Genomic DNA, 15,886 nt, shown 5'->3' with positions numbered 1-15,886 from the left:
CTTAGAGAAGGTAGAATGAGAAGAAAGAGAATGCAACTCAGGATCTACTTCTGGTCTAAAACGAGGAATCGGCATGATGTTCTCGAAGGAAGGACAAGTTAAGAAGCAGGTGAAACTCTCCAATATGGTGCTGTGTCTGCCATTACAGCTAATACTCAGCAAGGTAGCACCTCTATAGAAGGTACCATAATTCTCAACACTATTGGAAGTGTGGAATCACCAAGTAATGCAAATATCCAACCAGGAGGCAGCTAAAGAAACCACTCTGGGTACCTAGAGGTATTCTGGTTTCAAAAGGATATGAATAAAAGGTGGAGAGAATCCACTCTGAAGGATGGATATGAGGGAAGCTTAAAATGTAAAAATAATTTTAGGGGTTCTGTATCGGACTGAACAGTGTTCCTCCAAAATTCTTCTGTTGAAGCCTCACTCCCAGTACCTCAGAACGTGGCTGTATTTGGGGATAGGACTTTCACAGAGGCAATTAAGTTAAAATGAAGTCACCAGGGTGGACCCTAATCCAATCTCACCAGTGTCCTTATAAGAACAGGAGATTAGGATAAAGAAAGAGACGCCAAGGCTGCAGGCTCGCGGAGGAAAGACCAAGTGAGGACACAGTAGGAGGGCTGCCATCTGCAAGCCAAGGAGAGAGGCCTCAGAGGAACCAACCCTGCCAGCACCTTGATCTTAGACTTCTACTTTCTGGAACTGTGAGAAAATAAATTTGTGTTGTTGAAGCCACCCAGTCTGTGATATTTTCTTATGGCAGCTCTAGCAAACTAACTCAGATTTTAAATGTCAACACAAGTTCAAGTTTTGATAAAATTTTCTAAGGAAAAATGTAACGGGCCATGTTATTTATTTTCAGTGCTGGATGATCTTGAGAGGGATAAGCTAGCTGTTGGGGAGTGTCATGCAGTGGTGATGCATGACAGAGAGAAAGAACTCTTCCATTTCTTTCTGTTGAGCTGAATGATCGTCAGACTGAGAAGGGCAGAAGAACCATTGGTCCATTGGTCATAAAGGTCAGAGATTAGCAGAGAATAAGTCCGAGCTGCTCCAAATGAGGCCCCTGTTATGGGCTGAACTGGGTTCCTCTCCCAGATCCATATGTTGAAATTCACAGTGAAATCCTAATGTTTGAGACCTCAGACTATATTTGTAGACAAGGTCTCTAAAGAGGTAGTAAGTTAAAATGAAGTCATTAGGGTGGACCCTATTCCAATATGACTGGTGTCCTTATAAAAGGAGGTTAGGACACAGACACACACTGAAGGACAATGACCATGTGAAGACACAAGGAGAAGACAGCCATCTGCAAGGAAAGGGGAGAAGCCTCAGAAGAAATCAACCCTGCTGATGCCTTGATCTTGGATGTCTAGCTTCTAGAATTGGGAGAAAATAAATTTCTGTCATTTAAGCCACTCAGTCTGTGATACTTTGTCATGGCAGCCCTAGCAGACTCATACAGGGCCCAGCTCGTGGCTGAGATTAACACTACTTTTGGTGACATTTGCCAGGCACCGATAACACCTAAACCCAAGATAACAGAGATGTGGCTCACAGCGCTAGGCATAAAATAGATTTGGGAGAACTGGTAGCGAGTGTCACCAATCTGAGTCCACAAGGTCAAATGCAACGTTAGGCATTTGAGGTGGGCAATAGATTACTCCACACTGCAGTGGTCAGAGCACTCTTAGGATACTGTAAACAGATACAGACAAACTAGAACACGTTTGGAGGAGAATGGCCAGGGTGTGGAAGGAACCAGAAACCGTGCCATTTGCACAACTGTTGAAGGAAGTGCTGTTTCCTTGAGAAGCAAGGGCTGGAGGCAGAAGCAGCATGAAAAGTGCTGACAAATACATGAAGATGTGTGGTGTGGAAAAGACCTGATCTGCGTGGTCATAGGGGTACAACAAGGACACGTGAGTAGGAGGTTAAAGGAAAGTGATGTGGGTTTAAATGGGCTAGGAACTTTCTGGTAACCAGAACAGCTCAAAGACGGAATGCACGGTTTAAGGTCTAGTGAACATCTCACAAGCTGAGGTATTTAAGCCAAGGCTGGGAATGCCCGGAAATTCCAGCTGGTGGGTGGTTGGTCCGTTCCCCAGCGTTGCAGGATTCTAACAAGGGATGTAACTGTATTTCCTGCTTGGAGATCCAGAAGATACCTCAGGGCAGGCAATGGTATTAAATGCAGAACAGAGATAGCGGCTGAGAAGTACAAGCCATCAGGATCCCTGAGTGGTGATAGAACAGGGGGAAATGTAAAGAGTGTCCATCAATCTGACACAGCAGCTAATCATCTTCCCCCAGGGAACATCTTGTCCAGGGAATGTATGAGTGTGGTGGATTTCAAGAGTAGAAAGGGAACCTGCTAAATTGAAGAACTTTTATTTTACAGATTATAACCTCACCTCTGTATTTTTTAATTTTGCGCTCAATAAAAGTTCTTTACTCTTAAAAACACCTTCCTCCTTCCTAGGACTGGTTTCATGGGCATGCAACTGTGAAGTCACACAGGGCCCTGTGCTCAGAAGGGCCCCACGGTTGGTTTAACATTCTGCTGTTGCCAACTTAAAATTCTTAATTTTGAAACAAAGGGCCCCACTTTTGCATTTTGTATGGGGCCCGCAAAATTTGTACCTGTTCCTGCTCTCTCCCCATCTTCGAGTCATCCTCCCTGCATTCAGATGCCTTCAATTGCTCACACAAACCTGGGATGCACAGGGAATTATGGTGGTGGGTAAATGGATTTGGGAAGCAACTGGTTTTGCTGCCACTTAGGATTTTCCTACAGTCCCAACTTCATGTCACTTACTTGTCGTCAGATTTCGAAGAAGTTCCTCAGCTTCCGTTTCCTGACTTATAAATGGGAATAATAATACTAAGGGCCGCACTGGCTTTTGTAGGAAGTAAATGACGGATAGCATGTACAGAAATACCGCATGAGAACAAATATTTGTTCTTATTTGTTGAGGACTTTCCAAGGACATTCAGAGGAAAAAGTAATCCAAGGACCAGGATTGGATGCCTAGAAGGAGAAAAGATAGAGGAGAACATTTAGGGGAGCTGGCAGATAAAGGCGGACTTCTCAGGAAGGTAGTGCACATCCCCCTGGCTGGGCCATGGTCCCACCACCAGAGTCCCTGGCTTCACTCCCTCCCACCAGCCCCACTGTCGACTGAGGCTCTGTGCCTGGTGCTCCTTCAGGTCAAGAGCAGGGGATACATCTGGGCAGCTCTAGACCATTCTAGACTAAGTGGACACTACCTGGGCACTGGAGGATTTATGTTTAATCTAGGAGAAGGTGGCTTCGCAGCAGGTTCATTTCTGTAATTTAGGACAGACACAACGAAGAACAAGGACAGAGTTTGAGGTCAGGAGTTCTTAGTTCTGGGGGCCAAATAAGAACCCTCTCTCCAGATCCTTTGCCTCTTAACTTTCACTTCACCCTCAGCTCAGATGGATGTTACATCCCTGCCAGATAAAAACCCCATTGACTCCTTTCTAAAAAAAAAAACCCACCCCACAATAAATAAACAAAAAATAAAAAATCCTTCTTTCAAGGAGAAGTAAATGGGTCGCCAGCTTCTTCGCTAGGTCCGGTGCCTTTTTCCTTCGGTTCATTCTAAAGATAGAAATTGCTGGCTGCTGGTGGCTGCTTTTGACTGGAAAAAATGAGGCTTTTTCTCTCTCAACAAGCAAAGAAATCCTATTTCCTTTAAGCTTGTCGTGTTCCCATTCTCTACCAGAAACGCCTCCCCCACCGCTCCAAACCCAGACAAAAAACGAAATGCGGATAAAAACGCATCCCAGCAGCAGCCTTTTATACGACATCCCTGAGAGGCCTGCGGGGTCGGATGAGTCAAGCTCACGGGAACGAGCGGAGAGCGCTCTCGACTTTTCTGGAGCCCGGACGTCCTACGACTCACCTTTCCCTGAGCCTGCACCGTCCCGCTCCTGGCCCCAGCCTCTCCCTCCTGCTGCTCGCGGAGCCCAGGTGGCCGGCGGCCGGGGTGGCTCGGGGGACTGCAGGAGCCGGGGGCGCTGCACCTGCGGGCACCGGGGCGCGGGCCCCTGCCGGGCCGAGCGCGCGCAGCTCCCCGGCGGCGCCGCTAGGGGTCTCTCTCGGGTGCCTAGCGGGGTGGGCCGGATCAGCTGACTGGTCGGGCTCCGAGCCCCGCCGCCGCGCTCCTGCTCCGTCAGTTTCCTCGGCAGCGGTGGCAGAGAGCACCCGGAGCAGCGCGAGCGTGGGGGCCACCAGAGGCGGCGGCGGCGACGGCGGTGGCGGCACGGACAGAGCAAGGGCGCGGCGGATCCCCCTCGCACAGCAGCACACTCGGCGCCCCGCGCAGGGTCGCGATGCTGCCCGGTTTGGCACTGGTCCTGCTGGCCGCCTGGACGGCTCGGGCGCTGGAGGTGGGTGCCGCGCCTCAGAATTGGGGACGGGGGGCACGCTGGGGACCCGTTCCTCCCAAGTCTTTAATCCCGAGAAGCCGGGGGCAGTCAAGGCGACCCCTCTCCCCTCAGCGCCCTACGCCCCCGCTTGCAGGCGCCCTGCGCATCCCCGCCTCCGGCCCAGCCCTGCCCCGGGGACGCGCGCTCCGGCCCGCGGAGAGGGAGCGGGCGAGGCGTCCGGTTCCCTGGTCCGCGCCAGTCGGGGGCGAGAAGAGGAGGAGGCGATCCTGAGCTTAGACCCTGACTCAGTTCCTCCTGCGGGGGTCGGGGGCCGAGGGAGGCGAGAGACATCCAAATGGGGGGAAGGGGGAAGGAGCACGTGGGGAAAACTGAAAATGCAGCGTCCCTGGATCCTGTCCCCAGCTCTTAATCGCTGTCCTTCCCTTTCTCTCAGGCCCTGGGGAGAAGGAGTCGGGACAGTTCGGGAAGCTGGGCGTCCCCCCTCCCCCGCTTCCCTTTGCCTTTTCTGCCCCGTTTCACCTTCACTTCGCATTCCCAGCGCCCCTTCCCCGCCCGACCTCCTCCTCCTTTCTCTTGGCCGCTGCTCGCGGCGGCCTCCGGAGGGCGACCCCAAGCAGGGTCGCGCACTACCTTTCGCAGGCAAACTTTGTACATTTCTGCGTCTCCCTTTTGTGTAAGTTGCGAGAGATGGGAGGGGTTGGAGACCCGCAGCCACCGCGCTCCTTCCCCAAGCCTGGACGCCCCTGCCGTTCACTCGCACCTTTAGCTAATCCCGGGGAGGGAGAAGGTCCCCGGGAACAAAAGCCGCGACACCCCGCCCTCGCCAGCCCGGGGCGCGGTGGCTGAGCCGCGTTAGTCTGCGCCACCGAGGTTCCCGCCCGACTCCCTTCCCGGCGCTGCGCGTCTCTCCCGGAGGGGGCCAGAGCGGAGCCTCGGGGCCCCTCAGCGTCCCACCCCCATCACCTCCGAGGCTTGTTAATTCTATGCTGGGATGTAAAGTCCTTGGGGAGAAATACGCGAAGAGTAGGGCGTGCATTGGAAAGGGCAGTGGCGGGTGGTGGGGAGGCACGAGCTTTCCCCTCCTGTGCATCAAAGGAGGTGTTTGTCTGATTAAGGCGCGGCCTCTTCCTGGCGGAGCTGGGCACTCTGGTTTAGCCCTCCCTGGGGGCGCGGGCTGCTGAGGAGGGTCTTCAGGGTTTTCTTTTTAGGGTGCAGATAAAAGGATTGAATTGAGTGAAGATTAAGACGGAGAAGATGGCGCCTCTGCAGTGCAGCAAAGAAAAGCTGTGTGGAGGCTGCAGCCTGGTGAAATCCACCCACCGCTAGGTGTATATAACAAGTCTTCCCCATTCATCCAACTCTCGAACATTCAGCCAACGCCTGTGCAAAATGACTATTTTTCTTTTTTATCTAAAGATGCTTAGAAGTTGTTTGCGTGACGGTTGGGCCAGAGGAGGTTGTATTTCGCATCTTTTGGGTTCCCATTCTGCATCTTACTATTTGCAACCTCCCCTTCCCTTTTTTTTCCTCTCATTTTCCCCCTACCTCATGGTAATTTTCCAAAATGATTTCCGGACAACTGTTTTCCTGTAATTCCGCTGAGGTTATCACAACATTACAGTTTTTTAGTTCCTAATTTACAAGGTCATTGAACTTTTTTCCCTTCTGGTTTTTACCTACAAGTGTGGCTTAGGAATCACCTTAGGGCTAGTTAAAACAGATTGTTTTAAGAGTTAAAGAATTCAGTTTTCCATATTTTTAAAAAATGCATTTAATTAAGGGAACTCTAATTTTTCTGATGACTTACATTTAATCCCACCATTATTTCAGTTTTTCTGATTATCTTACCCCACATTGAAAAACACAAATGAAGTTATTAAAAGCAAATCATAACCTTTATTTGAAGTGTTCATCAAAACGTAAATATTTAACTTTTTTGAGCAATATTTTTTTCTGTATGAAAAGAGGCAGCATATAGGCAAATATGATTCAGATTTATTTTTTGGCCTGTTTGGTTGCATTTCTTTGCTCTTTCTGTCATCCTTTTGGACATTTTCACTGGTTGTTGGCACCTCCTTCAAAGGATGGAGGTGAGATTTGCATTGGTCCGTTTTGCAAGGTGTTGGTGGAAGGATAGGCAAATTCACTCTAATGAGGTTTGAGGGGGGTTTATCCAGCTCTATCTGTGTCCACTGAAAAGATGTAATTGTGAGTTGACTGCCTTTTGTAGGGCTTAGAAAATAGGTCTGCTGCAGGTGGCTCTCAAAAAGAAATGAATAAGGGCAGTGATGACGGGGCCTCGGCTTGGGGGAAGTGAGGTTACCTGAATTGGTGATTTTGCCTGGTGTATTGATAGACTATGAGTTTAAAAGACCCTGACATTTATGTATTTAAACTCACTTCCTCTTAAGTTTTATTTTCCTCCATGGAGGAGGGCTTAACCTAATCACGATTATCTGCTTTGATGGTGGTGCTCATTCACAGATTATCTGTACCTACTTGTACTGACTAGTACTGCCCTAATGGTAGACACTGGCGCACAGAGTAGTGAAGCTCAGACTTGCTAGGGATCTGTAAGGACTCACTGTTTCTTGCTAATTAGTGGGAAGCCATGATAACTGGCAGGGCACAGAAGCTTCAGTCTTGTCACCCTAACCAGCAGAGGCGCCTGACGGCGTTGGGAGGCTGTTAGTACTGCAGGAAAGTACTCCAGATAGAATTAGGATCCCTGGTGCTGACTGGGGAAATGAAAGGAATGTGCAACTTAAATAGATGACAAGGTTAAATGCGGAATGACTGAAAAAAATGAAAAAGAAAGAATGTGGTCCATTGAACGTGGGTTTGAAGGAAAACGGGAAGGTTGTCTCTATGGATAAGGCTTTTCTCCATGCTGCTAGAGCATCCGTGTTTCACCGTTTATGGCATCCTCGTGACTTGTATACAGATATTTGTATGACGATGAAGGTTGTCAGGCATTCTAGAAATAAGCATAGCTATTATGTGCCTTTCACTGAAGAAGTGTAATAAAATTCAGTGGAAATGTGCATTCTGTTTCTGCAAATTCGATCTAGGTAGGGACTTGTATTACCTTAAGAGACTTACAAGGCATCTATCATTAGTATATTTCTTCTTTAATCTCTGCCTCGTTATATCAGTTACAAATGCAAAGGTAAACCTTATAAATGTACTTTAAATGTAAAGCTCCAGCATGTAAGGTTTAGTTTGGCTGTATCCACCTCATTGCCTCCCACCCCTACTCCTCTGCTCCCAGGAAGTTTGCAGAGTAAATAAGACAGGCGCATGCTTTTGAAAGAAAATAGAAAGTGTTAAGTACCAAGAGGAAAGTACAGATTAACTGGTATAATGAATAAAAGCCTTACAGTGTAAACATCTATATTTAAAGAATAAAGGAACAATGGGATGAGATACTGCTGGAGAATTTCCGGGGAGTTCGTTTCATCCAGATTTGGATCCCAGGTCTGGGAAGGGGAGGTTAAGTCTTTGCATTTACAGTATTTGTTTGCATGCCTCTCCCCAGCTTTTCCCTTCTAGACAGACAGACACACGCACACCTGAGGGTGTGGGTGGTGCATTTGTGGCGTTTAATTTTCTTAATCTTTCCGTGTCTTCATTTGGGACACTTTTATTGATTCCCTTTTGGGGCCAACCTCTGTTCGCAGCTCTGAAGATATTGTGGTGAACAAAACAGTCTTTTCCTTCGTGAAGATTCCAGTCTAGTGAGGAAGACAAATAATAAACAGATCATTAGGGGCTGGCCTGGTGGCGTATTGGTTAAGTTCACATGGTCTGCTTCTGCGGCCCGGGGTTTGCAGGTTCGGATCCTGGGTGCAGACCTATGCACCACTCCTCAAGCACTGCTGTGGCAGCATCCCACATACAAAATAGTGGAAGATGGGCACAGATGTTAGCTCAGGGCCAGTCTTCCTCAGCTAAAAGTGGAAGACTGGCAACAGATGTTGGTTCAGGGCCAGTCTTCCTCACCAAAAAAAGTTCTAAAAAATAAAATAAACAAATCATTATAAATGCAAATTCATGAACTGTGACGGATGCGACGAAAAGGACAGGTGCACGGTACACTCTGGAGAGGAGGAGGGAATTCGGAATAAGGAGTTGAGAGGCTGAAGGTAAGGGCCTGAAAGAAGGATCTGAGAGTTCTGATATGATTTCTTCAGTAGGACCTTGACTGAGGGAGTGAGTATGCGACAAAAAAATGTGATTTGCTGAGCTACAACGAGGAAGGTGGGGAAGATGTTTCCTTTGTGTTTTGGTTTTTTGCTGGTAGCTTTCTACCTCTCTGTATTCTACTTGACTGTGAAGTGGCATCCTTTCCTAGGGGGATCCCAGATACAGATGTACTGAGTGGGGATTGATGCTCAATACCATCTTCTTCAAGTCTTTGGAAACTCTGTCACCCTGTGTCACCCAGCCAATATACAGATACACCCTCATGAGGGGCTGGAGGAAGCTAAGGTGAAGGAATGAGGACACCCCTGGGAAGAAAAGAAAGTTTAAACAAGAAAATATCTTATTTCTTAATTTTTTTGTTGTGCATGAAAAGAAAAGCAAATAGTACCTGAACCCTCAAAGCTGAATTTGCAAATGAAAACCGTAGTGAAGGGGAGAATGTTATGTAACTGTTTCTTCAGTTTAATGTGGATAGCTTAAGAAATAGCCATTTCAGTCAAGCTGCTGGTGTTTTTCTTTGGAAAAAAAATCTGGTGAATTTTCCCCTGCAGATTAATCCTGATTAGTAGATATGCTTTACAGGTACCTTTGTAGAAGTGGAAATCCACCAAAAACTGGATGAGAAGGACTGCTTTAGGAATAAAGTAATTCATTAAAAAAAAAAGTCTGGACATGTTCATCAGTTAATGTTTCTATGAAAAAGTGGTGCTTGATAGGTTAGTTAGCTGCCTGTTCAAAGTGGGATGGAGGGGCCGGCCCGGTGCTACAGCGGTTAAGTGCGCACGTTCTGCTTCGGTGGCCTGGGGTTCGCTGTTTCGGATCCCGGGTGTGGACATGGCACTGCTTGGCAAGCCATGCTGTGGCAGGCATCCCACATATAAAGTGGAGGAAGATGGGCACGAGTGTTAGCTCAGGGCCAGTCTTCCTCAGCAAAAGGAGGAGGATTGGCAGCAGATGTTAGCTCAGGGCTAATCTTCCTCAAAACCAAAACAAAAAAAAACAAAGTGGGATGGATACAGACGACTCAGGATCACATGTGTGAAGTCTTAGCTGCAATAGGGAACTCAGAGCCCATTTTATTTAGATTTAGTTTGTGTGGCTACATTTTGAAGAAACATGTAATACGGATTTAGCTTGAACTTTGCTAGGATTATAGTGTTTTGTGAAAGAAGGTAGTGATTGAAATGGGGAAGATGAGAGGTTTGTAAAAGCCCAGCTCTATTGGGGCTGGCCCCGTGGCCGAGTGGTTAAGTTCGCGCACTCCGCTGCAGGCAGGCAGCCCTGTGTTTTGTTGGTTCGAATCCTGGGCGTGGACATGGCGCTGCTCATCAAACCACGCTGAGGCAGCGTCCCACATGCCACAACTAGAAGGACCCACAACAAAGAATATACAACTATGTACCGGGGGGCTTTGGGAAGGAAAAAAATAAAATCTTTAACAACAACAAAAAAGCCCAGCTCTATGGAAAGTAGTGGAATTGTTCCTGTATTTATATTGTTGATTTCCACATCAGCGTGAGGTTAGGCCCGCAACACCCAGTCATTGAGTTTCTCACATGCTCAGGGAAGGCAGGACCATACTGATCAAGAGCCTGCATGGGGGCAAGATGGCCTGGCCTTAAATCCTGGCTCTGTCTGTTTTGAGCTGTTGACAGTGGCTAGCTCCACGCCTCAGTTTTTTCCTTTGTAAAATGGGGATAATAATGTTATGGTTGTTGAGGATCAAGTGAGTTAGTATATACGTAAAATGTTGGAAACACTATATGAATTAATATATATGTATATAACATAATGACACCTTATTAGCATTATGTGTTAATTTTGTTGTTGGTGCTGTCCAGTCAATTGCGACTCCTGGTGGTCCTGTGGACAGGAGAGCAGAACTCTGCTCAGTCTTTTTGTGCTATCCTCTCACCTTCCGGCGCTATATCAGATGATGCTCCATTGCTGTTCATAGGGTTTTCATGGCCTATTTTTTCGCAAGTGTGTGGCCAGGTCCTTCTTCCTAGTCTGTCTGAGTCTGGAAGCTCCACTGAAGCCTGTTCACCATGGGTGACCCTGCTAGTATTTGAAATGCCGGTGGCATAGCTTTCAGCATCACAGCGACACGCAACCACCACCGTGTGACAACTGACAGACAGACAGGTGGTGTGGTTCCGTGACCAGGAATGAACCTGGGTCTTGGCATTGAAAGCACCAAATCTTGATCGCTAGACCCCCATGTATTAGTGTTACTACTACTGTATATGAGGATGATAATGTAAAATGATACATTTAGGTCTCGCACATAGTTGAAAGTTAAAAAAAAAATCTCTATGATATTTCATTTACTGACTAATGTGCTCACTGACCAGCTAAGACTATTGCAGGAAACAAGCAGTTTGTTCTCTATAAGAATGAATGAATTTGATCTAAATTAAAAAAGGACATTGCAGATAACATTTTTAGAATAATACATTTCATTTATTAAATATTTAGATGTATTTTATATTTCAATTGGCTTTTGGGAAAACATTAAAATAATTCATGCTCATTGAAAAATTTAGACAGTATAGAAATGTGTAAAAAGTATAAGTAGTTTTTACATAAGTAGGAAAGACCTGTTTTAAATGTGTGCACACTGGCAGCTTGCCACACTTGTCTAATACTGTGCAAGTGTGTACGCTGGCTCGATTATTAACTTAGCTATTAGTTGATGATCAGCTATGTGTACGGAGCTGTGAACAAGCTTGGTTTAGTTTTCAGCAAAACCTTTTCTAGAAAATGAATAAGCAAGTTTTGCCAATCTAGACAGAAATGGAAGATTTCAAATTCCAGCAAAAGAATTTCGGTCCTGTGGAATTATGGTCCTAGGCAGAATGGAAACTTGAAATGATCTGCACCAGAGGAGGAAACCAAAAAGCAGACTACTTGAGAACGCAGCATTTCTGTAAGAAATCAATTTTCAAAATAAAATGAATTATATTACCAGCCAGAGTATGGTAAACTTTATAGTGATCTACTGCTTAATTAAAAGCATACATTTTTTTAATCAGCATATTTTGCTCTTTACAAAATAAAATATTTTTGATCTCAATTTCAAAATTAGGCTAAGATTATTGGAGAGTACGTGAAATTAGTGATACTGTGGTTAAAGTGTGATTAACACATTGAAGAATCAATAGGCAAAGTCCCAAGAAATCTATGTGGATTTTTGTTACACCACTTCATGGATTGATCATTGTCTTACTCAATCACAAAAAGTGGGTTCAAGAAGGAGGATGTGATTATTGTAGCCATGTTTGGAATAAACATTCTGCTCAGAATAGATAGCAGTGAGGAATGAATGAGATGGTACCACAACCACGTATGTAGGGTCAATGAGCAGTGACAAGGAATAAGCAAGATTAACCTTACAGACAGGGAAAAGAACAAGTCTGTTTTGTAGATGAGCAAATTCTAGAATTCTTAAGGTCTTCTTAGTGAGAGACCCCCAAGTAGTGTTTGTATCTCCTAATTTCCAGATGGTCTCTCAATTTTTCTTTTTCCCCCCAAGTTCAGATGACTTTTAGCTGAGAAATTTGATTGAGCAAGAAAAGTTACCCTTTTTTTGGTAACTTACTTTGTCGCTGTGAAATTGTTCTTTGCCTGATTCTTTCTTAGAGAATCTAATAATTTGTCTCATGCTCTCAATTCTCTTCCACAGAAACCCACATACTATCTTTAGTGAAGAATGACAGGCATCCCTGATGATAGAGACTGATAAATTACTTTTCAGCCTTAGATATTTATGAGAATAGAGATCTGCAGGATCAAGAAAATCATTTGTATTAAGTGAAGAAATGCATGATTACTCTTATTGCTTTGTGAAATTTCAGAGCTGTAATGACTGTAATATATTTTGACCCCACAGAGGCATTTTACAGGAAGAAAAACAAGAGGTTCAATCCCACCCTTGAGATACATTTGTGTACTTTAGACCTGACCCCTTATTCCCAGTTACCACAAACTCATTTGTTTAGTTTTTTTTCCATGTCTGCACATGCTTGATTGCAATAAAAATAATAAGGCAACATAATTCTTACTTTGAATCAAAAACAAAGAAAATAGAACTGTCTATTAAGGCTTGGTTAGTCCAAAAAAGGATTTTTATATGTGCTCTTCCTATTGGATGAATTTTCAAAAGCATAATTGCTGTTTTGTAAATAACACTACTCAGTTATTTTGTAGTGGAATTAATAGGCATACATGATAAAGATAGATATCCACTATTTTTTAGCCTTATGTATTGACTTTTTTTATCTTTCAGAAAAAAAGAATCCTTATCTACTCTGAAGGTTGAGCCTTTAAAACTGAGGCAATTTTTTTGAAATCTTAGCTTAACTCTTCAGAGACTAACATTAAAACCTGTCATATGAAAAGTAATATTCAAGAACAAATATTCCTCATACTGATCCTCTTAATTGCTTATTATGGTTTTTTTTAAAACAAATATAGGAGGCTGGCCTGGTGGCGTAGTGGTTAAGTTTGCGAGCTCCACTTTGGCGGCTTGGGGTTCACAGGTTTGGATCCTGGGCACCGACCTAGCACCACTCATCAAGCCATGCTGTGGTGGCATCCCACATGAAATAGAGCACAGATGTTAGCTCAGCTACAATCTTCCTCAGGCAAAAAGAGGAAGACTGGCAACAGATGTTAACTCAGGGCCAATCTTCCTCTCACAGACACACACACGCACACACAAGTTTTAGGGTGACTCAAAAATAAAACCCACCCATAAAAATTAAATAAATAAAACAAATAATTTTGTCATTGCTGTATGTTGCTTTGAAAATAGAACTGATGAGTTCTTAAACTCCCACAGAAACTAGCAAATATGCAGACTAATCATTCTAAGAATAATTTATCCACAGATACTTACATATTAAATCAGTTAGCAATTTAAAATTAAAATAAAATTTCTATAGAAAAGTAGTTAGCTTATTTTCATACACAGAGAAACCTAGATTTTTATGGGCACACCCAGAAAGGGAAAATGCACTCCTTCATTTAACAAATATTTCTGAGGTCCCTGCCCATAAGGGGAGCTTACAGTATAGTGAGGGTAGACAGAAGAAACAGGAAGTAGTCAGGTACTTAGAAAAAATTAAGTTGGGTAAAGGTATAGGGGAATGCCATGTGGAGGTGTGTTGTGGGTGTGACACTTTATGTGTTATTATCAGGAAAGGTCTCTGATCTGGTCACTACCCAAAATGTAAACTTAGATATCTGGAGGAGGGAACTATATGTTCACTATGATGTAAAAGAAGAACTGTGGCCAGGGGATCTGCTTAGAGCGGTTAAATATTAAAACCAAAAATGGTGGTGGAGAGAAGTTAATGTTGATTGTGATCACAAACTGTTTCTTGTAGTTTGTTCCATCACTCACCAAAATGCCTTCCATCTGGTATTTACTAAATATTTGATAGATATTTTCAGTGAGTACTCTAGAAATTTTATATTGTGGTGATAAAGAGTTATGTGTTTGACTCTTGACAGTTGAATTAACTTCTCTTAAGTTTAGAAAATTGTGAATGACACCTCACTCCAAGCGTTGAGAGCAAAATTAAAGCCTTTTAAATAAGATTTATTTTGCACCCTTTTTTAGAACATTTTATTGTAAAAAGCTTTCATAAGTGCTGTCAATAACTTAAAAATGTTCAGTTATTTGCAACTCTTTATTTCAGAAATTCAGTTGGCCAGTAACAATTACCTCATTCTTAAAATTTTTCATCAGTTCTCTAATTGAGACCCTTTCACTTGAGGGTGCCTAGAAATGATTTTGTTTAAATGAGATAGTGGAGCTTAGAAAGAAAATGTGTATTGGAATTAAATTGAGTGGCCATCCAAATGAACATTTCATCAGCATTGTCGTTTTTCAGTTTACTACTTTTTTTGCCATTTTACAGCTAATATTAACTTATTACCTTAATGTGAACCAAAATCAAAATTGGCCCTTTAAGAAAAAAATTGAATTGTTATTTCTATTCTCTTAAAAAAAATTGTACTTTTCAAGTTCAAGGGCTTGAAGCCAATCCCACTTTATGCTATTAACTTGACAGGCATGGAAAATCTAATTGAGGTCATTATGATTAGCTTTGTATCTGGCTAGTGTTTTCTCAGGCTTGTTTTTAGTGCTTTGTGTCAAGTATTAAATCCTCTTACACCACAGACTCAAGAAAATGTAAGTCTAATAAAAGTAAACTGAATTTTAAAATCCTGTAGTTGTTTTGTGTGGGGGAGGTTCTTGGCTAGCTGAGAGGACGTTCAAACGTGAAAGCAACTTTCGCATTGCTGGTAGTTTGAGGATTTGTGAAGGGATCCACTTTCAAGAGGACATTCGTGACAAAATTGCAGTTTTTGGAATCGCTGCATACTTGTTCAGTGGGATATGAGAGGAGAGAGTCCTCTGAGGGAAGCCATGTGACCAGATGGCTGAAACTGTAGAAGCAAAGGCTGCTGGATAGAGATGTCATTCAGACAGTGCAAGTCCCGGGAACTGGGGGGTGAATAATTTATCAGCACGGCCTTTGGCCTTTGGAGATACCCAAGACAAAGATAATGAACATTCCCAGGCAGGGAGGACATCCTTCAATAAACAAGATAGGAAGCCGACCCACCTTGTTTCCAGGCAATTCTTTTCCTTGTCTGTATTTGCCGTGTGACTATTTCACTTTACTTTTGTGAGCTGGACTCAAAGGTTAAATGTGTATCATTGTCAATTTTCTGGGTTGTGTTGAAAGGACACAGATGGGAATTATTCAGTTCATTGCAGTATATCTTGTTAGTTGTATTTATTGATTTCATAAATAGCCAATAAAGAGATAAGAAAAAAATTTCAGTGTAAGTTTTTTTTCCTGGAGAAAAAAAAGACTTCGGTTAAGACATCATTCTAAGGGTTTATTACTGTTGTTAAATTATTTATGCTTTAAAAAATTTCGACTTGTGATTTCATTGCTTGTTTGCTCATTCATCTCAGAATTGGAACACATGAAATGCTACCTGGGCCCATCGATCGATTCTTCTGTTAGCAGATGAGGGAAAGTTTTAATGCAGGATGTTTAATTGGATATTTGGATTATGTGCTCACCTGTTTGTCTCTATTCCGAATTTTCTCAAGACTTGAGATTGACTTATGTGATATTGACACTGACTTGGAGTTACGTTTTTTATTATTACTTATTCATTATCTTACTGCATTGTTCTTCCCCTTACTTTGAATTTTTTTTCTCAAGGA

General features: G+C 43.7%; 1 protein-coding gene across 6 annotated transcripts in view; it reads left to right on the top strand.

Moving 5' to 3' along the window:
• Positions 1-4,160: 4,160 nt before the first annotated feature.
• The window catches only part of APP (amyloid beta precursor protein), a 253,985-nt gene continuing 242,259 nt past the window's right edge, over positions 4,161-15,886 (top strand). For 2 of the 6 annotated variants that reach the window (XM_046648234.1, XM_046648233.1), the window contains exon 1: positions 4,175-4,425. In XM_046648234.1, coding sequence (XP_046504190.1) covers positions 4,369-4,425 — 57 coding nt within the window. In that variant the 5' untranslated portion in view covers positions 4,175-4,368. Of the gene's footprint in view, positions 4,426-15,886 lie in introns of all 6 variants that reach the window. The other 4 variants (XM_046648237.1, XM_046648236.1, XM_046648232.1 and 1 more) reach the window with 4 other exon arrangements.

The sequence above is a fragment of the Equus quagga genome, chromosome 21, assembly GCF_021613505.1.
Source record: "Equus quagga isolate Etosha38 chromosome 21, UCLA_HA_Equagga_1.0, whole genome shotgun sequence".
Taxonomy (NCBI): domain Eukaryota; kingdom Metazoa; phylum Chordata; class Mammalia; order Perissodactyla; family Equidae; genus Equus; species Equus quagga.
The sequence above is the reverse complement of the archived record's forward strand: the minus strand, read 5'-3'. Positions and strand labels throughout refer to the sequence as shown.